Here is a 24,524-nt window from a genome sequence, read left to right as displayed (position 1 = left end):
TAATTACAACATTATGTCTCTATCGGTACAGGTATCTGCATTCGCATCCGCTTTCGTTGACAATATCCCGCTTACCACGATGATGGTAAAGATTGCCATCGGTCTTGCTGAGAATGAGGCGCTCGATCTGCCCCTGCAGCCACTCGTATGGGCGCTAGCGTTAGGAGCTTGCTTAGGAGGTTAGTAACGGCTGGATTTGGTAGTCTTCAACCGGGACCGATCTCTTAACACGGCTTTACTTCTTCTTCCAGGCAATGGTACCCTTATTGGAGCCTCCGCCAACGTTGTATGTGCCGGTGTTGCTGAGCAGCACGGTTATAGGTTTACCTTTATAGAATATTTCAAGTAAGCGTCCTTAACTGGAATCACCTTCTGATTGCTTACTTACCATTGAATCCTTCTTCTTCCAGGGTCGGTTTCCCAGTGATGGTCGGTAGCGTGATCGTCTCTACTATCTACCTAATGTTTGCACACGTCGTCTTCACCTGGCACTAGACGCGTCACCGCACACCCAGAGGACGCTAAACCTATCCTCTCATCCGTTTCATTGTTCTGTTTATCTGTGTGCCCTCATGTACGTGTGTAGTGTGTGTATATCGTTGTACGCGTAAACGGAAGAGAAAAAACCTACCATTTATAGAGCGAATAGGGTAAATGTATTTTGCAAGAAAAACAAAAACCAATTGTTGCCATTAAGGGATCGCTCTCGCTGCGGAACAAATTACTACTCAACAAACAAAAGCTCCCTTCCTTCAAAACCTGAAACAACGACACCAGACTAAAGCCATTTGTTGTAAGACGATCAATTAGTTTTTCCTCTCTCTCTCTCTCACTCTCCGTATCTCTCTGGCTCCTTCTTGCTAAGGCGTAAACCAAACCATCTTTATATATTGTGATACACCCAAATCGTCATTATTACCGAGCAGATCGAGCTAGACACACTCACACCGATATAACGCCATGCCATTTTGCCGAGTACCAGAGGGAGTACCAGCAGCATCACAAAGCTGGAACAAAAACGAAAAAAAGCACAACTAACTGAGGTGGGAACGCGAGTTGAGTAGCCTGTACAGAAAGATACATTTTCCCCTCATATGTGGAATCCGATAAGTCAATTCGAGAGCAAAGTGAGCGCGCCCTAGTAAATAGAGTGAAAATGAGTGGTCCTAAAGAAGCAAAAAGGGGAGAAGACCGCTTTGTTCCCGCGAATGAACTGAACAATGAACGCGCGATCACTCATCGATTGTCCCGCTCTGGCAAAAGGATATACTTTCGATGTAAAGTATTTTTATGTGTAATCCGTGCAGTTACAGGTATTTCTCAACGTGTTACATGATGTTAAAAACTGATGTTGTTCTAGGCTACACTGTACACACCCGCTAAACAATCGATCACAGGTAGTTTGTTCAATTGAAGCCCCCGAACCCGGTGGGCAGGGTTTTTCATCCATATTTTCTCCTCGAAAGACACACGCGGGAATAGGGTTTTAATATCCTTTCATTTTTCTTTTCTATATTTGTTCGTTCGATCAAAATGTTACAAGTTATGCTTTGTAAGGTAATAAATTATATTGTTTCCCCCCCAAAACTGTGTGCACTTTGTTTGCTTGTTTGCAAAAAACCAGTGCCACAGCCGTAGAATGAAATGGAGTGAATAAGTTATTTAAAACAAGTTCAAAAAGAAACCTCTCTATCTCTCTTCTTTCTCCTGTTTTAACATGCAAAAAATCCGCAACAAAACTCGTCCCAAAAGATCACACGCACTCAAACCCATTTGCAATACAAAAAAAGAAAAATCACTAAAGAAAACACACATTCCAAAAAGAAACAAATATAACGCCCAGTGAAAAATCATGGGTACCTTATATTTTAGTGCAAGCTGTGCAGATGGGTTTAAGAAAATGCAGTTACGAGGCAGAAGACAGGAAAAAACGAAAAACTAAAAAACCCATATGTGTAAGGTTTAGTAGCTTTGTAGAATAAAACAAGTATATGTGAAAAGTAAAAACTCTCCCGCTGCTTCTCCTTCACTCGGTTGGAATAAATGAGGAAGAAGAATACGAATCGCAAAAAATCTAGAGTGAGCTGAATAGTGAATGGGCAAATGGAAAACTAGTTTTTGTATAGATAAAGGGAAGCAACAAAAAAGCAGACACATGGGAAAAAAGAATCAGGGATCCAGACGGTTGGTTTGTATTGCCTGCACGAACCCTGCATTTTGTAGCCAAAATTGTAGATAGCTGGAACTCTTGTGCGTAAGCGGGGCGGGAACGAAAAAGGATGAGTGAATAACAAAAACGATTTGTACAGAATAGCTAAAAGAAAAGGGAAAACACATTATGAAGAGAAAGGTTTCTAAACGAGATTGTAAAAAATGTGAGAAAACGAGGAACAAAAATAGGTAAAGAAAAGAGAAGAATTGTATGATTTAAAAAAGAAACCCACTTTGTAAACCCCTCTTTATTTCTGTTTCATAAAATCTTGTAAAAGAAAAGCGGAAGAATGTTTTAAGAAAAGGTACACCAAAATGGTAAAGAAAAGCAACAAAAAGAAATGGTAAAAAAAACAACAAAATCAATTCTAAATGAAACCCCTGCAAAGTAGGCTGGAACCGTAGGATCATCGGCGAGTAGCATCCTTTTTCGTTAAGTTTTGCAACTTGCAACCACAGTAGGCGATATAGCAGCGAGCGGTCTTAAGTTGACTGGATGATAGCCGATGTTTGTTATTAATATTGTAGTGTACGTAGAGCGTGACACGATGACACAGTGCGCTGCCTCGTTGAGTGGGTACGGGATTGGGAGTAACGGACGCACTGTGTGCAGATAGGGGGGAAAGGTTCCTTTAGAGAGGCCGACCGGTAGGGTAAACGATGAGGACTAAACGAAGGAAGGAGCCCTTCCCAGCAAACCCCAATATGTAATAGACAAATAATAAAAACTATTGAAACATAAAGCCTCAAGTCATCAAGGATTTGGTTTGAGTGTTTAAGAATTTTTAGTTTAATTTTCCCCGATGTTACTTTATTGATTTGCCCTCTGTTTTTTTTTTTGTTTCTCTATGCCTTGCATCTGATAAATAAAAACCCTCCCTTTTAGCTGCCCGGTGCTATTTTGCCGTACATATAAAACCCTAGATCTAGATCCGTGCACCTTGAGCACCTGTCTGCTATTGCGTGGTTGCGTAGTATTTTGGGCTTTTCCCATCTCTTCTTCAATTTTAACAATACCGAGTGAAACTCTAAGTGACGCCTCGAAGAACGAAAAACAAATCCGTTAATAAATAGTACAATATCACATCCTAAAACCGAGCAAAGAAACTATTTACAACCACCTTCCGTCGCGGGAATGGGTCTATCGGAACCCTGCGGGAAAAGATAATAAGGGGCAGGGTAGAGTATGCCTGTGTGTGCGTCTTCCTACTTTTAACAATATAATACACGTTCGCACCCATCAGCCGATCGGCTAATCCAACGACACATCGGACAGCTGAGCGGTGATTCGTTCCTTGTCCCACTTGCTCACCGGTCGATTAGTTCGTCGTCTTACGTTCCGTCGACCACTATCGACGGTTGGCCCCCCCGTACTTTCCCTAACCTTTATCCTTTCGCTCACCACCGTGGTCGATTCCGCTGTTGGGGCAGTAGTGGTAGTGCTTTCCACTTGCACTTCCGGTGTTACCACTATTATCATCGATTCCGAGGGCGATTGCTTTTCCTCCGATGTACCGGCCACTCCCGATCGTGGTTCACTCGGCATCGGTTTGAACGGTGTGACCGGGCTGTGCAGTGCTTTCAGCTGATTGATACGCGTTTCGAGCACTTCCGCCGGAAGTGTACCGATCGAATCTTCGTACTCGCGCTGTTTGTTCATTTCGTACAGCTGCTGCAGCTGGTTGTAGGCGCCCTCGTCCATCACCGGTGCCGGCGGCATTAGCGAGTCTCGCAGCTTGTCCTTGTTGAACTGTTGCCGTTGTTTCGTTTGTTTGGACCATGCCTGCAGCCAGGAGGTTGAGCCACCGTTTCGTGTTGGATTCTTTGCCGGAAAAAATGGAGAAGAAAATGTTAGCAATATTTGTCAGATAAGTGGAAAAGGATTTCGATACTTACTCGTACTGAGTTAGCGTACTCTTCATTGTCGACGTAACGCTTGCTGCTGCCTGCTGCTGCTCCTAAAATTAAGAAAATCAAAGGTGAGTAATGGGTCCAACTGTTTAATAATAGCTATAACTTTTAATAGCTTTAAGGTGACAAGTGAAATAGCTCCATCAAGTGTTTTGTCTTATTGTCTCTGAGACGGTAATTTGAAAAACTACAAACACTAGATTGCATACTGTCAGGCGTTTTAAATTAAAAATGCGTTTAACCGGATTTAAATAGAGCTAAGTACAGGAGGAGATCATAATATAAGCAGACTAAGCGGGTTCTTCGAGACCCAAGCATTCAAGAGACAGCAAGGATTATCTTCCTGTAAGGTGATTGTTAGTTCCTAGAAGCCTCAATCATATAGAGGGTATCGACCTTCGGATGAGACATCGTATAACGTCTGCCCCTTGGCCACTGATTCAAGCCCAGTAGGCAGATTCGACGTGTTAGGGGCCTCCAACATTCGTTCTGCTCAGGGCCTAAAAGGGCCTTGATCCGTCAACTAATGAAAATTACACCAAATAAGCATGACGATTGCTGACAATATTTTTTAGACCACAACTTTTTCACCGACATACTTTGTCATAACTGAAAGAAATACAATTCTTTCCTAATCAACCGTAATTCAACAAAATTCAAATCAAAAACATAAAAATTGCCTACTTGTAGGCGTTGTTAGCTCCATCCGCGAATCAGCGAGGTTCGTGTCTTCGCTTAACTTACCTATCGGTTTCGTGTTGAGCTGCGGCCCAAGTTCCAGCTGGATCTGAAAATCTGCGTGCTCACCAAGCCGAAACCCGAAGCCCACTCGCGAGTCAGTTCCTGAGAAGGAGAAGAGAAAGAAGAAACAGAAAACCTCGAATGAAAAGCATGAACCACCACTCGCTTTAATCGAGTCAAAATGAGCGCATTAAAAGCTAGACTTTACACGGTACATGTGACAAAAACTGAGACACTTGTCCAAGGGTAACCTCGATAGGTTCTTGTCTTCGTAAGGCTACTGGTAATGGAACTCCCCTCTTTCGCTTAAAGTTCGAAGGTTGATGGTGTGCCTGACAAAAACAAATTGAACTGTCCACTGCAAGGTTAGCTGCTGTGCCTTTTTATGAACGCTTCAAACCAAACCCCCACGAGCAGCGTAAAGGAAAATGAAGAATTAGTTTTTGAATTCCAACGTTTTATTCGATTTTGATTAAAGCTTAATCAATTTCAATCAACCTCGCTCGATCAATCAAAAACAATTAGTTGGATCGTTTTCCATCTGTGTTTCCCTTCTACCAGATCATAACACAGTCAACGCTATATCAGTGACAGCTTTATTGATCTTCCACCCGACCGGTCCTTCTTCTTTAGTTATGTTTCGCTTGTGGCGATGCAACCGATCATCCCCCTGTGGAGAAGCGGAGTTTATCGGCAAACATGATCAAAGAAAACCGATCGAGAGAGAGAGAGAGAGAGACATAAAAAAACGCAGGAAATTTAAAGTGCGATCTTCAAATGACAAAACTTTCCTCTTGCGGCTGACGGAGGGATTACGGATGTGGTTTGCGTCGTTTCGTTTTCACTGTCGTTACGTTTTTGATTGAAATAAAGCGAGAGAGAGAGAGGGAGAAGTCTCAACGATGTTGTAATGTAGGGAGTGATTATTTACTACATTTATTATAATTATACCCAATGCGTGTAATTTTGTTCCTCTTCATGTTAGCTCTTTTTTTAATTCAGCATCAAATGTTCAAAGAGAGAAATTGAATTCCCATTCGGTTGACCGGCAAAAGCACTGCATTCTTACCAGCAACATGATGCACCCAACTGTAAACATGTTCCGATGCGACATGAGACACGAGAGCCAGCTACTTCAGCGCAACACAATTGACGTTTGTTTGTTTCCCTCCCAGTGCCAGTAAACAACCGCTCCAACCCCCACCCCCTTTTTCCTTCCTGGCGCTCCACCCCTCGTTGTTCAACCCCTTGTATCTGCCACGAAATCGCCCGCCCGAACCGCCATGTCCGGATGTCTGGCAGTCTGTGGCGACGGATGCAAACAGAAAGGGAAAGTTGTCCCAATCGTTCCGTGTGCGTGTGCGTGTGTGTTCCATTCATCGTCATCACCGATCAGCGTTTGTGGTCAGCAGTGTCGCTATCATCAAGGTTCACCGTCATCAACATGCGAGAAGAGGCGTGCAGTAATAATTGGTGGCAAAAAGAAGAGCAAAAAACCTTCATTCGTGATTAGCATTTTTGTGCAGCGAGGTGCATCCGCTCCACGGCTGGGTTGGTTGGCTTGCTTTTATTATTTTGTTTTGCAAAGTTATGCGAGGATGAAGAACGGCCCACCGGTTCAAGCGGTATGCGATTTAGCGGAAAGATGACATTGGAAACGAGTAAAGCCGGTTGATCGCTTGCAACGGAAGCGATTAGATGTGGTGGTTGTGGTTTCGATTTTTGACTTTCTTATAAAATGAAGAATATTTTTTTAATAATGATGGAAAATTTTGTAAAAATACTGATTCGATAATAATTTTGCGATTTAATCTTCACAAAATTAAAAAAAAAGAATAAAAAACTACAAAAATATAAGAGATGTAAAATAAAAGCAGATAAAAGATGTAAGAAAGATAAACTGAAAATCTTCTATGTAAACAAATAATAGTTTATCATGAAAATAAAATAAAAATATATATATAGATTCCGCAAAGCTGACACTATGGTGTTAAACCGTCTTACTGAACATAAAGTAAAAAAACCTAAAAATAAATAAAACTATAAGAAAGTTCAACTACAAAATGAAAAATAAAACACACATAAAAATTAAAAAAATAGCACAAAATAAAAACTAAACCAAAGAACAGAATAAAGCAAACAAATGATCAAAAGATGTCTATGAAAAATATGAACATAAAGCATTGTAGCTTAACCAGACTACTAAACAAAACATCGAAAATTTCAAAAACAAATAAAACATTGAAGCAAAAAAGAGGAATGAGAAAAAAGGAAATTATAAAAAAATTGCAAAAATGTATTAAAAATAAAATAATATGAAAAGAAGATTATAATTTCATTGTAAGTACAAAACAATAAAAAGGTATCTTATTTATATTAACATCATTTCCTTATTTAAAATCTGCTGCCAGTATGAATTTTGATGCGCAACGAGAATGGGTGAAAGTGACAGTTTGGCAACGTGACGTGACGTCGGGAACGCCGCATAATATTTTTAATCATGAGTCACGCGTTGCGAATTTTTGAGTGAATTGTTTCATGTGGCTGGGTTTTGATAGGGAATATTGTTCGACACAAAAAGCAGCCTTAAAGAACTATGGTGAATAAAGCTGTGAATAACTTTAAAACTGTGATTAGGAAGTCATTTTGAACTCCAAAAACTAAATTTTTCCTTGGCAAAACATACGTTAATTGGGTCATAAAACACAACCGAACCGATGTGTGCCTTTGACTTCTTTATGAGCTCATATCCGGTTCGCTACCAAATGGAGCCATCGACGCCCACTGCTCTTAACGATCGCGAGACATTCCAAATGACTCTCTCTCTCTCTCTCTCTCTCTCTCTCTCTCTCTCTCTCTCTCCCTCTCTTCTTTGAAAGGCAATCCCTAAAATTCGTCGTTTTATTTAAAATGTTTATAAGCCTTTTTTCATCATAAGAAACTAACTAATTTTTCATCCAACAAACCTATTTTTAATAAAATAATCTTTTTGCGTAACTGACCCTCCCAAAATACAAATCAGATGACCGCAACCCATCCAAACTCAAAACCTGCTTTTCGGTTTGAAAAATTACGAAATTAAGCACCTGGCTGCGCCGGGCATAACGGGGCACACACCCAGCGCGACCTCCCCATCATCATCCGGCATTCTGTTTTGACCGGCACACCATTAACCCTGTTTCCCGGTGATTCTCAAATTTCCCAGCCGCTCCGATGGGCGTTGGGAGCTGGGCGCATAGCGAGATTGATCGAAAATTACATAATTTGTGCTATGCTCCCCGAATTATGTGTTTTTCCTCTCCCTCGGCAAGCACAGCACCAGTGAAATATTTGCATTCCGGCCAAACCACGGGCTCTACCGCGAGTTCAGCCGCAAACCGAAGACCGTCCCGGGCTACCCCCGGATTTGGACCGACTTACCTTTCTTGATCTGTGGAATGTTGGAATAGACCAGGGAAAGTATCGATGGCAGCTCCTCCGGCACGATGAACGCATTTGTGACTGTTGTCGTACCACCGGGATGAAGTTCGGGAAGAAAGAAATGTGAAGAAAGAGCATGAGTAATGGACAGTAGAGAAAATCGGTGTCGGATGAATGGTCGGATGGATGGATGGATGGATGAATAAGTGATGCTTTTTAATAGGCAAATCATAGCCCAATGCGCCAAACACGAAAGCAATGAGTGGTTTTTTTGTTATGCGTGGGGTACAGGAACAAATAGCGATTTGTCCGGAAAGATGGTCCCAGTACACAATGGCCAAACACAAAACGCGGCGTGTAGTGTATTTTGATTAAATTATTCGTTGCTGTTTTAATGCTTTTTCGGCCGCCAAAATTGCATAAATGGTTAGATTGTTTTGCCCGATCAAATCTCGCAATGGTTATCTTTCCAGCTAGGGAAAAGGGAAGCAAATTGCCACAATAAACATTATGGACACCCGAGGAAGCAAAAGTCGCAAATTTTTTGCCCGTGGTAGGTTTTGCTTCTCGTCGAATTTAACTCCTTTTACTTCGGCTTGAATTCGTGCTGAAATTATGGAATGAATTGAATGAAGTTTTTAAATTAAGCTTGAGAAACTGAGAGCTTAAACTGTTTAAATATGCTGTGGCTGGGTCGTCCGGTGTCATTATCATGACATTACCAACTCACCAGAGCCCACCCAATATTGAGCTCATCTATCGCTATTTTTCCTGGACGATTTCTGAGTATCTTGAAGGTGGCTTGGAAGAGTCCGTTGCCTTTCGCCAGAGTCAATGTCTCGTCTGTTGCGACCAGTGTTTCGAGTCGGGAAGGTTCCTTATGCTCAGTATGATCGGTTGAATGAATCTATCATGAAAAGATATTTGGTCTGGTGGATCTTTGCGAACAACGCACAAATACAGATCAGTCGTCATGCGATAGAGCATCCTCAGTGGCGTTTGTCCTGGATTATCAACCCTAAGAGATCATCAGAGTAGGCCAAAGCAATACTTGTCCCAAAAACCATAGTTTACTTATTCATTCTCTTCATCAAGAGTGTCTTGATGGTGGCTGGAAGCTTCAGGGCAACGAATCAATCGAAACCTGACAGAGAATTACATCAAATTTCTAATACGCTCTGAAGTATTTCTGTTTATTAGAAGATGCTATTTATTTACGCTATCTTCGCCCTCTCCATTTGAATCTCGTAAAATATTTTTATTATTAATGAATGTCCATCCCACGTCATCGGACCTTGAGTGGTTATGTACGTCATAGGAAGGATCCATACAACGTCTGGAAAGCAAATGCCGAACATGATCATCATGATCTCTTCTTCAGCTCAATACATCTTCACTAGCTGCTCATCACCTAATGATGACGTTAAGATACACTCTGAAGTGTTTTGCTTCTTTGGGCCATGATGCCACCACGAACACGATATTAATGGCTTCACCCTCCTAAATTCATCGATTGCATCTAACTGAGTTAAATCGATTGCTCTTACGCTTCAAGTTCCCGCAATGGCCGAGCTGGAGTACATTTATCATTACTTACACCATTCAAATGTTGCTGTACAGACGCGTAAAGCTTTATTCCGATACATGATTAATGGAGGATCAACTCCCATCACAACGCCAACAAAACCTTCATCATTCTGGACAAATTGCTGGTGTAGCTTCCAAAACAGAAACACTACCGCTGGGCGTGAGAAATCTGAAATTGAAGTCATTTTCCCTTCTGGAGTCTTCCGCCCCGTGAGCTGAGCTCCGTTTACGTAAGAGATCAGCTAGGAAAACCTGTTTCCGTGCGCAACCCTGACGCGTAATGCCACTGCGTAAAAGGACACTACCACCCAGGCACCGCGGTCACTCTCACAAATCCTTCGAGCGAGATATTCAAGCTGGTCCGAATCGCTGGCCGCCGTGGCGATTGTAAAGACCTTGGCACGTACAACAGTACAAGAGCAGCAGCGGTGGCGCTAAAAAAAAAAAGCAACCCGTCCACGACTGCATAACGAAGGACTTAAACGGCCGGCTAGAGAAGGAACCTGTTTCCGTATGTTGGTTGGCCGGTGGGACTTTTGCTACGTTTCGATGTACAGAAAAATATTCACCACTCTATTAGCACCTTGGAGGGGGTTAGGGGGTTTTGGAGAGATGAAGGGAAGCTTTTTCCGCTGTGTATGTGTGCATTATTTTTGTTTAGCCAAGGCACTTGGGGAACCAGGCACCGAACCATGAAAGCGAACCGATGGTAGTATGCGTGGCTAGTGCTTGGGCCTGTGGTTGAGTGAGTGCACCGGTAATAAAGTAGTTGAAAGTGAAAACTAATCGATCGGTCACGAAACTGATTAAATCAACGCGATCGAACGAATGGCAAAAAAGGGCGAATGAGACCGGTACTTTGCCGGTACGATCGGGGCTTTAAACCGATGTGGGGTTTTTATCCCCTGTTTTTTGGAGATGCCTTTCAATCGCTAAAATATAGAGCACAGAGTTAATGAACGTTGGACGATAAATAGGTTTACTAGAAAATATTTGCCTCATTTTGTTTTCTTTTAGAAAAATAAAGGAAAAATGAATAAACCCCTCCGTGCAAAAAGCACACTTGGCAAATGCTGTGATTGTATTTCCATCCTCTTAGCACAAGTGTGTTAGATCGCTAGCAAGCAGCTCATTTTACCGTGATGAAGTAAGGTGTTAAAGATCAGCGATCGTTTCACTTTCAAAGCTTCGTGTGCTTGACGGTGCAATCTTAAAAAGGTCCCTCTTTGACGATGCTGCACTTAAGATTGATGCAAATGCACGTAATGCATGTGCATGCTTCGTATGTGGTTGCAATGTGGGTCAGCTACGAACTAAGTAAAGAGAGACTGAGGCAAGCAAAATGTGAAGTAGCTAGTCAATCTGCAATCTGCATCAAGCGCTGCATGCTGTGCGGATTGTGCTTAACGTTGAAGAGCGTTCGTTTGCTTAGGTGAAAAGCTAGCTAATCTCGTCGCTAAGCATATGGCTAACGAGTTAATGGCTTTCGAGTTGAAGCGTTAAAATGTCCATAATTAATTTTAAAATGCAATTTCAAAGCAAATTTTTAAGTATTGCTGCATTCAACGATTCAGAAACATTGAAGGCAATGCTTTATCCTTAAAGCCAGAGTGCTTTCACCGCTGATAGAGAACGGACGTGTATCAGATAGCTCCAGTGAAACAAGTAATATTAACAGAGTGATTACAGTCAAACAAAGCCAAAGCTTTTGCTCGGACTACCATGGGCCGGGCCAAAGGATCTTCAACCAAGAGGCTTGCTTCCATGCCTCTTAGTTCGTTCCATAAATCTGTGGTTAGCCATCCCTCAAAATCGGTTAAAACAGCGGATACAAATCCGTTTGGTATTCTGGAATCCATCGCCGATGATGAAATTGAGGTGAACACGCATACGCAACACGTTAAAACGGTTAAATCAACGAGACAACCACCACCAATAACCGTGGCGAGCACCAACGTTGCAGATGTGCACAAAAAAATAATTGCGTCAGGTGTTGTGCGATATACCACCAACGTTACATTCAAAGGAATAGTAGTGCGAACGGATTCCATCGACAATCACAAAAAACTACTGAGCCACTTTAAAAAGATAGGTCTCAGTTTCCACTCTTATCAGCTCGAAGAAGATAAGACAACGAAAATAGTCCTGCTCGGGCTGCTAGACATGCCCATCGAGAATTTACAAAAAATTCTGTTGGAAGAGAAATTAACTCCGGTGGCAATAAAGAAGTTGGCCATGAAGCAGAAGCGTTACGATGAGCAAGCTGCGTACTTGCTACACTTCAGTAAAGGGACGGTGGAACTCAAAGTGCTCCGTACGATTACTGCACTTGACCACCAGAAAGTGAGCTGGAAATATTACTCAAATAAAAACGGCGTAATGCAATGCAAAAATTGCCAGAACTTCGGTCACGGCGGTGACAATTGTTTTAGACAGCCTAAGTGTATCAAATGCGGTGAAACACATACATCTTCGACATGCCCGTTAGCGAAAGAATGTGAGGACGGTATAATACCGACGCACAAGTTAAAGTGTGCGAACTGTGGCGGTAACCACACAGCCAACTACACGGGCTGTCCTAACAGAAAAAAGTTCGAAGCTACGCAGACAAGCCGACGCACTACCACATCTCAAACAAGGCAGGTAACGCTCTCGCATAATAACTTTCCTCTCCTGAATAACCCAAACTCTTCCCAGTCCCAGTACCAAAGAACAGAAAAAACATATAATCCAAACACACGCATTCCCCAGTCGGCATCATACGCAGATGTTACCAATACTGGTCAAAAAGATCTCTTCGGACCAGATGAGCTGGCGCTAATAATTACAGAAACGTTTTCTAATCTTCAAAATTGTTCCTCCAAAGAAGACCAAATCATGGTTGTATTTAAAATAGTTCAAAAATTCTGTTTCCCATGAAATGGCTAATACAACCAATATGAAAATTTCATACTGGAATGCAAATAGCATTTCAACTAAAAAACTAGACCTACTTAATTTTCTTCACGTTCACTCAATAGATGTTATGGCAATCACAGAAACATTTCTAAAACCTGGTCAGCGTTTTAGCATGCCAAACTACCTAGTTTATAGGTTGGATCGTTTGGACGGACCAAAAGGCGGAGCACTATTACTAGTATAAAGTAGCATAAAGCATGAGCTGTTGCCTGGTTTTAACCTGGATATAATTGAAGCCATTGGAGTAAAAATATTTGTGAATAGCACTCCTATAACTATAATTTCCGCATACCATCCTGGAGGAAATACTAATATAGATAGCTTCAAAAAAGACATTAAAAAGCTAACTAGTAGAGCCAATAATTATTTCATTTGTGGAAATCTTAACGCAAGGCACAGAATGTGGAACTGCGCATCTGCTAACAAAGCTGGAAAATCCCTATTTGAGGAAATTCAAAAAGGTCAATTTTCTATATGCTTTCCTAATTCTCCTACTTATATTCCATCAAACTCTAACTTCATGCCGTCTACATTAGATGTAGTTTTAACAAACAACAATTTAAACATTTCTGATCCGATCACTCTCTCGGAACTAACTTCCGATCATTTACCGGTTTAGTTTCAAATCGAAAACACATCCGCTGTTAATAAACCGGATAAACAAATATATGACTATTCCAAAGCCAATTGGCATTTGTACAAAACAGTTTTGAAAAATAGTATTAACACAAATGAATTGGATCAAAGTATGATGGATCAAACTTCGCAAATTGAAGAGTTAATAACTAAAGTTACAGATGCCATTCACGCAGCCCATAATATTGCTGTCCCACGCACAACACCGGGAAAATATAATATTATAATACCTGATAATGTTTTGTCACTCATCAAAATTCGCAATAAATTCAGGAAAAAATGGCAACGACATAGGCATAATTCAACGTTCAAATAGACTTATCTCTGGCTTAAAGCGACCATTCAATCCAAATTGAACATAGTTCGAAACGATGCTTGGTCAAACAATCTTGAAGCAATTAATAACGCACCAAATAATAATAACAATAATAGCAGAATGTGGCAATTAGTTAAAACATTGAAAAATGAACCCAATACTATCCAACCACTTAAAAAGGATGGGCATCTTCTTTTGACCGCAAAAGAGAAATGCGAGGCCATTAAATTACACTTTGAAAATGCACATAAAATAACCAGCCGATTTGTAAGTCCATTAGAAAATAAAGTAAGGACAGCAGTGGACAATTTTCTTCGTACTCACCCAATTCCAGAATTCAACCCTACAGATTTCATAAAACCTAGCGATCTTATCAAAACAATCAGGAACTTGAAAAGTAAAAAATCAACCGGACTAGACCAAATAAATAACAAAATGCTAAAACATCTTCCCAAAAACATAGTCGTTACCATAAATTTTATAATGAACAGTTCACTTAAGCTGGGGTATTTCCCGAACAGTTGGAAAACGGCAAAAGTAGTTCCCATACCTAAAATAGGAAAAGATCTCAGTATTGCCTCAAATTATCGACCAATAAGTTTACTTAGCTGCCTAGGAAAACTATTTGAAAAAATCATTTCTACGAAACTACGCACACATGTCGAAAGACTTAACATAATACCAAAAGCTCAATACGGATTTCAACCTGGTTTATCTACAACCCATCAACTAGATAGACTGAAAACTAACATAGTAAATAATAGAAGTTTAAAAAAATCTACAGGTCTCGTACTGCTCGACACTGAAAAGGCTTTTGATACCATTTGGTTCAACGGATTGACTGCCAAACTTATAAAACTCCAGTTTCCCAACTATTTAATTCACATAATAAGAAGTTTCATTACAAATAGGAAAAATAAAGTATTCATTCACTCCGCCAGTTCACAATCATACACCCCCTGTGCCGGGGTTCCACAGGGAAGCGTTATTTCTCCACTTTTATTTAATATATACATTTCCGATATTCCAAAAATGAAAAATTGTCAGCAATATCTCTATGCCGACGACGTCGCCATAGCAGCATCCGGAAAAAGATCCAATACAATAATTAACACTTTGAATTCCGCTCTTAAAGCATACACTAGTTACTGTCAAAAATGGAAATTAAAAATCAACAATAGTAAAACTGAAGCCATCTTTTTCACTCGATTTACGTGTACAAAAAAAATACCCAAGTACAAGATATACAAGTACAGATATCCAATACAAACATCCCCTGGAAACAATCTGTGAGATATCTTGGAATGACTTTTGACAAAAGAATAACTTTCAAAGCACATATTGATTCCACAATTATAAAATGCACAAAAGTTTTTCGTAGCTTGTATAGCTTACTAAACAGAAAATCCAGGTTAAATCTAGACAATAAGCTCCTGTTATATGCTACAGTAATACGGCCTAATATTACCTATGCTTCTCCAGTATGGGATTCCTGCGCCAAAACACACAAACTTAGACTACAAAGAATTCAAAACAAGTGTCTGAAAAATATTTTAAATGTGCCACCTTGGTTCAGAACTAAAACACTGCATAGAATTTGTCAAATTCCTACCATTGCTGAATTTAACAGTAAATTAGTTTATAATTACAAAGTAAGATGCCGAAACAACAATCTAAATATACATCATGCGTAATTTTTTTTTTCCTCTTCCAATCCTATTCATGATTCCAAAACTTCCATTAACCACTAACAATCCCAATTTTCTTAATCCCAAAACTTCCCTTTAGTTATTGAGAGCGTTAAAGCGATTTGAATGTTTAATGAATCATTATTTTGAAGTAAGAATTAGTCTGTAAAATTATTTAATAAGTAGGATTAAGTTTAAAATATTTTTTTTTTCTTTCGTATTATGAAGTAGGTTTTACCGAAATTTTTCCTACTCCCAAATTTAAATCTGCACTTTGATCAAATAGCATTTAAACTGGCAAAGCCAAACTATGTTTTAAAATTAGTGCGGAAAAATTTAAATTATTGAACCCACTATCAACAATATCTCAACAACTATTGTAAACAAATTTAAATTGAAATACATGAAGAATATACTACTACTACTTTATCCTTAAAGGGGCAAAGGGATGCTACACTGAATCGGGCCGGTTTGACTCCCCTTCCGATTCTGAAAAAATGGAATCGCCAGTTCACGTGGAACCGTCCGAAATCGTCCGGAACCGTTGTGGCCGTTGGAACCGTTTGGAACAATCTGAATCCATGGAACTGTCCGGAACCGTAAAACGGAATCATAGACGGTCAGCATGAGAGAATGTATGCCCACCTTTGGGTAAATGGCACAATTCCAGACGATGTAGACAGTCCGACGCTTTCAAATGTGCCAGACGGTTTCGTCGGCTCGGACGATTCCGGGCGGTTCGTTTGTACCTAGCCCTGTATTCTTAAATGCAAACAACGAATTTTTTGATCGAAAGCATTCAATTTCAACAGCTCTCCAAGCTTCCACCAGCGGACTGATGAAATTTAATCTTTTCCTTCCTTGGCAGTACAACCACGAAAGGTCCTTGGCAGCGTCAGCGGCTACTACTATATCATCTGAGGACATCACAATAAAAGGTATTTGATTTCCCCTGCACCTGAAGCCGTTTCCATATCAACTAGCTTTATTTGTCATTCCATCTAAGAAGCCTGCCATAAAAATGGATGCTATTGCCTTATCAACTGAAAGGCAAACTGTATCTACACACTCAAATTACATAAAAAAACATTAAATTTTTTTAAATTATTTACACTAAATATTTAACAAAAAATGTTCAAAACACCGTTTTTAATTGAATAAAAATCAGCAAATCTAAATTCTATTCCATTTTATCAAATGCTCTATCATACACGGTCCAGTCCAACGTCGATTCTTCTGTGCAGATATGGCCTTGTTATGTAATTAACAAAGCATTTTTTTAAACTTAGTTCAACGACCGTCTCCATCACAAACTCGACACTGGATCACTACCCAAAGGGGCCGCTATCCGGTCAAATCCACGCCATATGACCTTGCAAAACTAAAGCAACTCCCTCCCTAGTGCTCATAAAAGGGGCAGCCAAACGCATTTATTCGCAACGCTCGTTTCACCCAAGCGAATGAGAAATTGTTTAAACCAGATTCGACAGCCGTAGGAACAAAAAACAAGCAAGCCCCAAAAAGCTTCACCTCAATATCGAAACCACAAAAAAGCTGCTGCAAGAGCAAACACAAAAAAAGGGCAAAAGAAAATCAATGACTTCCTAAATGAGGTTACACCGTGCACGTCATGTCTGCACACGGTCACAGACAGACAGACCGACACCCCTGTGGGAGAAGACGACAGCGATGATGATGAGGTTGAGGCTGATGATTACGATTATCGGGCGCGATCGTACTGATCATATACTCATTCCATGGTCCAATCCGGACGGCCCCTTGCGAACGGTGTCAATGTCGTTCGGGTTCGGGGGTTTTGTGTTATTGAACTAACCCGTGATGTATTTTCCCATGTACACTGCGCACGCAAAAGAATTTAATGAGCCGGTGACCACTCGTAAAGCTCGAGGTCGGTGTAACTTTACGAGCCGGTTAGTTGGCAGCTTCCCAACGCACCGAAATGGAGTAGGGGCCGAGAAGTGAATTCCAACTGCACCAGTGTAGGAATTCTCACACGTCCATGCGATAAAGTATGTTTTTATTGCGCACGCTTACATTTCTTTTACTTTCAATCGTCGTGCATGTTGCAAACGCAAAACGCATTAGAGTCACATCATTCATCTGCGTTCGTCACATTGTATGCGGCTCCTTTCCCACAAGGGTCATCAACTTGTGGCGTGCAATCGGAACGCGACATAAACGCCTCTCTCGTCTCATAAGCTATTTAATCATGTAATGCCGTGCTGAAAGCATTATAAGCATAAATATGGTTGATTAGCTAGCTGTGGAAAATGATTTCATAAAATGAAGGGGTTTAAATGATTTTTTTTATTTTTTACGGAGTTAATTAAATTAACATTTACCCTTTTTAATGACGTATTTAAATACTTATATCGTCAAGATTAAATATTTTCATAAACATTCTGAATATCTCATTTATCTCTAATCATGGCCTTTTCTTATCTCTTCCATCAATTTCCATCAAGGGTCTATATAACCTATCAAAGATACTAATATCTTAAGTCTTCTTCTCTTTCTTCATTGGCCTAAAGACCTGTTGGGTCATGCCTGCCCTTTCTGGCTTACTTATTGACTTATTGATATCATGTCTATGGTAGTTGGAAAGTCAGTCCTCATCACGGGGGATGGGACGGTCCTATGGGATTTGATCCCTGGTCTAGCCGTATTAAGACTCTAATATCTCAAGTATGTGCCTGTTTTTATGTTTAATTGCAATATTGATATTTAAGGTAGGACAGTTTTTGCAAGATTGATTCCTTTCGATACACTTCTACATAAATAACGAGTTTTTCTCAAACCTTAGGCAAGATTATCTACACAAGTGGTGTCTAACTCATTTTGAATCACGGACCGGATTTAACGCAAAAAAGGTTCCGCGATTCGTATCTTCTTCTTCTTCCTTGGCACTACAACCTCGAGAGGTCTCGGCCTGCCATTTCTGGCTTTCTGTGACTGAATTTTACTCATAGTATAGTAGTCAGCCTTACGAACGGAGAGGCGATCTGGATGGGATTTGAACCCCGGCCCAGCCGTGTGAAGACCGGTGCAGCTGTCGCCTCGGTTACCAAACTGCCCCCCGGGATCCGTATGGAGGTTTTATAAATAGACTTGGCTTGGTGGTGTGCGTTTGAGAGGTCAAGCTTTTCATGATGCTAGTGCATTAGTCGGGTTGAATCTCGTGGCATGGGCATGTTGTCTTCATCCTCCAGGAGCGTCATCGCATGTTGGGGGTCTAATTCCAAGACTCACACTTAAATAGTGAGCTTCTTGGGTGACCTAGCGGCTTGTGGAACCTCGTGTGGCTTGGTCTAGTCCCAAAATCGACAATCTGAGTCTATAGGTAGGGGCGGCCCGGTGGATCACAAGGTTGGACCGGGATTGAAATCTCATCTGGGACGTTCCCCCATAGTGAGGTGAGGACTGACTATCCAACCATGCGGTATCAAAAATTCTAGTAAGCCTGAAACTTTTTCAGGGCAGACATGACCTAAGAGGTCGTTGGGCCAAGAAAGAAGATAAAGTCTATCGAGTGTTGTCCAGAGTTTTTATGCAGAAATGAGTCTCGATCGCCTAAGTCAAGGACCAACGTAGGACCGACTATTCAGCTATAGGAAAGCTTAGGCAAGGAACCTACTAATAATAGATCAAGACCTCTTGAGGATGTTAAACCAAAGAAAACACTTAGACCAGAAGTCAGAGTTGTCGCGTGTATGATCTTCTCTATATGATCAATTGAAATATTTGTGCCTAGTCCAGAATAAATCAGACCAAAGTTTTCCTCAAGCATGATATCATCCAACCGGTCAACTTCCATACTGCCATGCCATGCCCAGGATACTATAGAAACGTCCCACGTTACGGATTCGTTTCTACCTATTATACGACGTTTCAAAAACTCCACGCAAAGCTTCTTTGCCTGCAGCAAATGCGGTTTATAAATCCAAATAAGGCGGTGAAACGAACTTTGATTAACGCCTTATTTTTCGTCAATTAAGCAATCATCTTTCACATTCCGTGCCCATCTTGGTCAACGCACACACACAAACAGAAAAAAGGGTGGACAGGTTGCGCTACCGAACCTGCTGCGGGCACCACGAAATTGGGCAATATTTTAAACCTTTTATAATCCATCAACACCTCCGTGTGATGTCGGTATGTTTAATTTGATTAGCGGGCAGTAAAAGGCCGTCCGGTTCGAACGCTACACACTTGAAGACGAATCGGTCGGTGGCTTGCACATTTATCAACGCTAATACGCTTTTCACTTTCACACAGGTTAGGGGCCTGAAAGCACACACACACTGAGCTACCATTGCGCACGTAGCAGGGCGGCTTCTTCGCTTGATTTGTTGGTTAAAAAAAACCGGCCCGAAGCGTCTAAAGTGCCTTCGGCAATGTGTGTGGATAACCGAAATGTGCGTATTATAATGTCTCTGCTGACTCCGGAGCTCCGACTTGTTATTGAGGCATCGCCCCTTATTACTGCCGGAAGGTTTTGGTGAAATAAATGCGGCGTCTCGTCGCGGTGGATAAATGAAGCCCTTGGCTAAAGTGTTTGATTGATTGATTAAGTGATTGATTGATTGATGCTCATTGGGATGTTTTGGCCGTGTTGCAAGGATTTGTAAGTGAGATGATACTGAAGGGTTGTTTTTATTGAACGATGATATTGAAGGGTTTAAGGCTTATGTGGTGTTGAATTTCAGGTGGTTTAGTTGAAAGAATAATAATAAAAGCTTCATGTATTTCGAAAATACACAGTGAGGAATAATAAATTAAAAACACCATATTTTATATTTAAAAAAAATTAAAAATGAGGATAACATGCCGAATTTCAACTGCACGAATTAGTTTTCTTTTGTAAAACTTATGTTGCGCTCTGCCAATCATCGTACAAGGTATGTTCGATACGTCGCTGTGGCACCTGTCTGTTTTTTTTTTTTTTTTGAGATGGCCGTTCATGATGGCAATGTTCTGTGTTCATTATACTTCAAGCCTGTCGTAAATACGCCAAAAACTTGTAATATAATTACGACAGGTTGCAATGAGGTTGTTCTTCACCGATGTCTTGTTCGAAGCTTGACAGGATTTATAGCTGACGCTTTTAGGGAAATGATACAATCATCGAATAAATTGTGAATCTTTTGATTTTAAATCACTGCGATCCGTGCTGACAAAAATATGGGAAAAACATATTACAGAAAAAAATAAAAAATAAAAATAAAAAATACTTCCTGTTTCAACTTAAGCCTGGGGAAGTATTGATGTTGAAAAGTTGGTATTTGGATGTAAGAATGCCTTTTTTAGCCCCTTTTTTTAGGTTTTTATTCTCTGGCAATAATTTGGCCGTTTTCTTCTTCCTTGGCATTAAAACGCTGAAAGGTCTTGGGCCTGCCATTTCTAGCTTTCTGTGACTTAACTTAACCCTTAGTAAAGTAGTCACCGCTACGTTCGGCAAGGCGGTCTGGATGAGATTTTGAGCCCGGTCCTGTCGTATGAAGACCGGCGCCGTTATCGCCTCGGTAACCGGACTACCTCAAACATTAATTTGGTCTGCGTTGCAAAAAAACAAAACTGCTTTTCAATGTTAAGATGCTTATGATACTTATGCCAAATATTTGTACGATGATACTCAGCAGAAGTATCTTAATAAGTAGGTTTAAAAAATAGTATAAAAGAAGTCTTGTTCTATCGTTCTCATCTTCTTCATCTTCGCTTAACGACCTCTTAAGGCTCTGTCTGTTATTTCTGCTTTACGAGACTTACTAGACTCAACACCACAGAACCGGGGATCGATTCCCATCCGGACCGCTCCACCATAGCAAGAATTGACTATCAAACTACTTGGTATCAATAAGTCTAGCAAGTCATAGATGGCCAGCATACCCAGCAGCAGGCCGTTAAACCAAACAGAAGACAAACCGACAATGTTGATGCATGTTGATGAACCGTACCTTACCAACTGCTCTGTGCCTAATCATTCCACGCTACCGAATTTATTATTCGACCGGCTTCGAACGGAACCACATTTAATGCTGAGCTGCATATAAGCCTTCGTGGACTACAATTAGCCCAATTTCTCCAACCAATCTCTCACGCCTAAGCTTACATTTTAATATAATTTAATCAATTATTCAAATTATGGGCCATTTCACACACACGATTTTCTCACACACCGAAACTATTAGCTCAAAATAGTAATGTTTTTCTATCAAAACTTTTTTTCCACGGAAAAACCTCATCAAACATCGATCAATAATAATTGTGCAAACTAACGAATCACAAATAATATTGCTCACGGTTTGCTTCCATCAACAACAACAAACCGTGGCTTGGTGAATTGTGCACAAAAAAAGTTTTCCCCACCTCATCTCGTCTCAATCTCAATTTTTCCACTTCAAACTCAACACGTAGGCACGGTTCTCGTTGTTCCCTATACACACACATGCGCACGCACCGATTGCACAATTTTCCGGTGCCAAGTTTTCTTTTGGCATTTTTTTTTTGCTTATTCACCCATTTGCCAAACAATTGCATGAGCGGAAGAAATTATTTGTTTGTCTGGTTGGATGGTTCCGTTTGCTGTGCCGTAAGTTGGCGTAAAAAATCGATCACCTTCGTCATGCTCGTCGACGTATCAATGGGGTGGAGTTGTGCGATCGTCTGTACTGGATGTCACTGAGGCTTATGAGCGGCACAGCCAGCCATAATGATAGTAGTATGCACCACACGACGGCCACGGCCAAAAGTGGTTGATCAGTGAAAGAAAACTATAACGGTGCCCGGTGCTTGTGTACGTGCTAGTAAAAGCAGCAGCGCTTACTCGACTTTACCCGCCCGTTTCCATTCCTTCGCGCGATTTCCGCACAAACAGAAAGACACGCGCGCCGGATTCGAGCTATGGGTGGTGCTTTGCAGTGGAAAAACCTGTTTTAAACCCTTCATTTCCCTCCTTTCATTTTCATTTGCACACGTAATGCGCAATGGAGTAATTGTACCGGATCCCTGCTGAGTACTGCGGGAGACATCACGCGATTGAGTCATAGGACAGTGTGTCTTAACGGAGAGCCGTTGGTAAGCATAAACATCTCTCACCGGTGACCTTTCGGATCGGTCACAGTAGAAAATATGGTGATGAAGCAAAACAACCTCCTCCCCATTAGGATGATTATCTTGACTCCGGGTCCTGGTGTACGCCGGTTTTGCAAAACATTCCCCAAACTGTATACACTTACATGGAACAGCATCAAACGCTAGCAGAAGCGACAGCATCAACAGTGATCTCCGCAGCGATGTCGGTCGTGGCCTCTGCCTCGCACGCAATCCAATTAGCGATCGTTTCATCATCGCCACGATCACGACTCTGGTCGGCTTTTTGATACGGACGCCGTTCGGTGCGCCCCAATTGTTGCGATATGATATGGACGGCTGCAGGCAGGATAGGCGATCGGGTAACTTTATATCTATCACTGGCTCACCACAATTATGCACATCATTTTCTTCCACAAAACACCATGAACACTTGACGATCAGGAACAATAGACACACACCAAGATACACTTGATCACTGCACAATGTTGGTGTGGCGGAAAACTGGGATTTTATCGTATTTTCCCCCTTCTCGTCGAACGCCTGCAATTGAAGACACAATCTGTGTTCGATAAGAAATACGGAAAGACGCACCCGTCGAAGACACCACCACGTGTAAGAGTGCGAGAGACAACAACGGACGAACAAAAAAAAAAAAAAAACAAAACTTTCTCACTGCGGAATTTCGATTTCGAGCCGCGCACACCACTTTCTGGGGGAGGGTGATCTTCGCTCAACAAAACGCGTACGGCCTCACGTCGGCCCCAGCCGACCCGATGGTGCAGGTGAAACGATTTTCTTTATTGCACACACGCTCGCGGCCGTTACCCAAATAAATACAAATGAACAGCAACAACGGCCGACTCGTTCACAGCAACAATCAGGCACCGATCGCGGGGTCACTCGAAGAAACCGCGACCGAATTGAGGTTTGCGGTCTTTGGGCAACCACACACAGAGCGCACAGCAATACACACGAGCACACTCAAGCACGGAACAACGGATGGCCTTTTGCAAATTGATCTCGCAACGATCTCGTGATGATCGTGTGTGACAGCAGGATGGAAAAGAACTGCACGGTACGGCAGGCGACGAACCGCTGCGCGTGTTGGACTCGGAATGACTGAATGACTGGTTGGTTGGTTTCGCTCTGCTCGGCAGTAACCGTGGCCCAACGGTAGTCAGCTCACCGACACCGACAAAGCAACAGCTGTGTTCGATGGTCCGGTTGCACGTTGGGAAATCCGTCCAGATGATGGTGTTGATGGTGGTTGTAGTGGTGGTTATCATGCTGTTTTCTCCCATCGCATAGGGGATGATTTACACTATAGCGACCAGCGAGCTGAATAAGGGTGTTCTTTTAATATTTAATTTTTTTCTTATTTTAAATTAATTTTTGATTTTTAATTTCACTATAGATTATTTCTAATAACAATGCAAGTCAACAGCTTCTTTAGGAAGGTCATGAAGAAATCTTCGAAATTCTAACCTCGCTGTAATTGGAGACAAATGTGCGATATAGACAATCTTTAAAATTGTGCTAATATGTGCTATGTGATATTTATTGTAAAAGATCAGTTGTTTATTTCTAGTAAAAGGATAAATGAGAAATTTTCATATTATCTAAATTCTAACTTATCTTTCACCATTCTTAACAGCTTATAATCAATCCAGAATTATCTTAATTTAGATTTGAATTATTCTACTTTTTAAATTTTATAAATATATTTCTATCTAGTAAACATTATTTCTAAACGATTTTTTTAGGATGGTTTCACACGGCGAGATCGATAATCAAATCCTGTCTAGACCGCATCATTGTACTTAGAACTGCCTATTCAGCTACGGATCAAATCTAGATTAAAAAGGGCTGAAGCAGCAAGTCAAAATCTTTTCAGACGGTAGTTTCAAAGAAGAAGAATTAGTTGAAATTAAATCTTCTTATAA

General features: G+C 41.1%; 2 protein-coding genes across 11 annotated transcripts in view; one reads left to right on the top strand and one right to left on the bottom strand.

The window, feature by feature from the left end:
* Positions 1-2,961, top strand: part of LOC118510542 (P protein) — a 58,511-nt gene extending 55,550 nt beyond the window's left edge. For all 5 annotated transcript variants that reach the window (XM_036052503.1, XM_036052502.1, XM_036052504.1 and 2 more), the window contains 3 exons: positions 32-179; positions 252-345; positions 411-2,961. In XM_036052503.1, coding sequence (XP_035908396.1) covers positions 32-179; positions 252-345; positions 411-495 — 327 coding nt within the window. In that variant the 3' untranslated portion in view covers positions 496-2,961. The remainder of the gene's footprint in view (positions 1-31; positions 180-251; positions 346-410) is intronic.
* A 79-nt stretch (positions 2,962-3,040) lies between these two features.
* LOC118510543 lies at positions 3,041-24,125 on the bottom strand. Of its 6 annotated transcripts, none has more exons than XM_036052507.1 (6): positions 23,255-24,125; positions 22,725-23,140; positions 8,284-8,364; positions 4,867-4,965; positions 4,108-4,169; positions 3,041-4,033 (listed from the first exon to the last, which is right to left on the bottom strand). In XM_036052507.1, exons 2-6 carry the CDS (start codon positions 22,834-22,836, stop codon positions 3,464-3,466), a joined length of 924 nt encoding a protein of 307 aa, XP_035908400.1. In that variant the 5' UTR covers positions 22,837-23,140; positions 23,255-24,125; the 3' UTR covers positions 3,041-3,463. The 6 variants fall into 6 exon arrangements, with proteins under 6 accessions (XP_035908400.1, XP_035908401.1, XP_035908402.1 ...); XM_036052508.1 differs by having other exon boundaries at positions 22,725-23,121; XM_036052509.1 differs by having other exon boundaries at positions 23,407-24,125.
* Between the last annotated feature and the right edge of the window lie 399 nt (positions 24,126-24,524).

Source organism: Anopheles stephensi, chromosome 3 (genome assembly GCF_013141755.1).
Source record: "Anopheles stephensi strain Indian chromosome 3, UCI_ANSTEP_V1.0, whole genome shotgun sequence".
Classification (NCBI taxonomy): domain Eukaryota; kingdom Metazoa; phylum Arthropoda; class Insecta; order Diptera; family Culicidae; genus Anopheles; species Anopheles stephensi.
The sequence above is the reverse complement of the archived record's forward strand: the minus strand, read 5'-3'. Positions and strand labels throughout refer to the sequence as shown.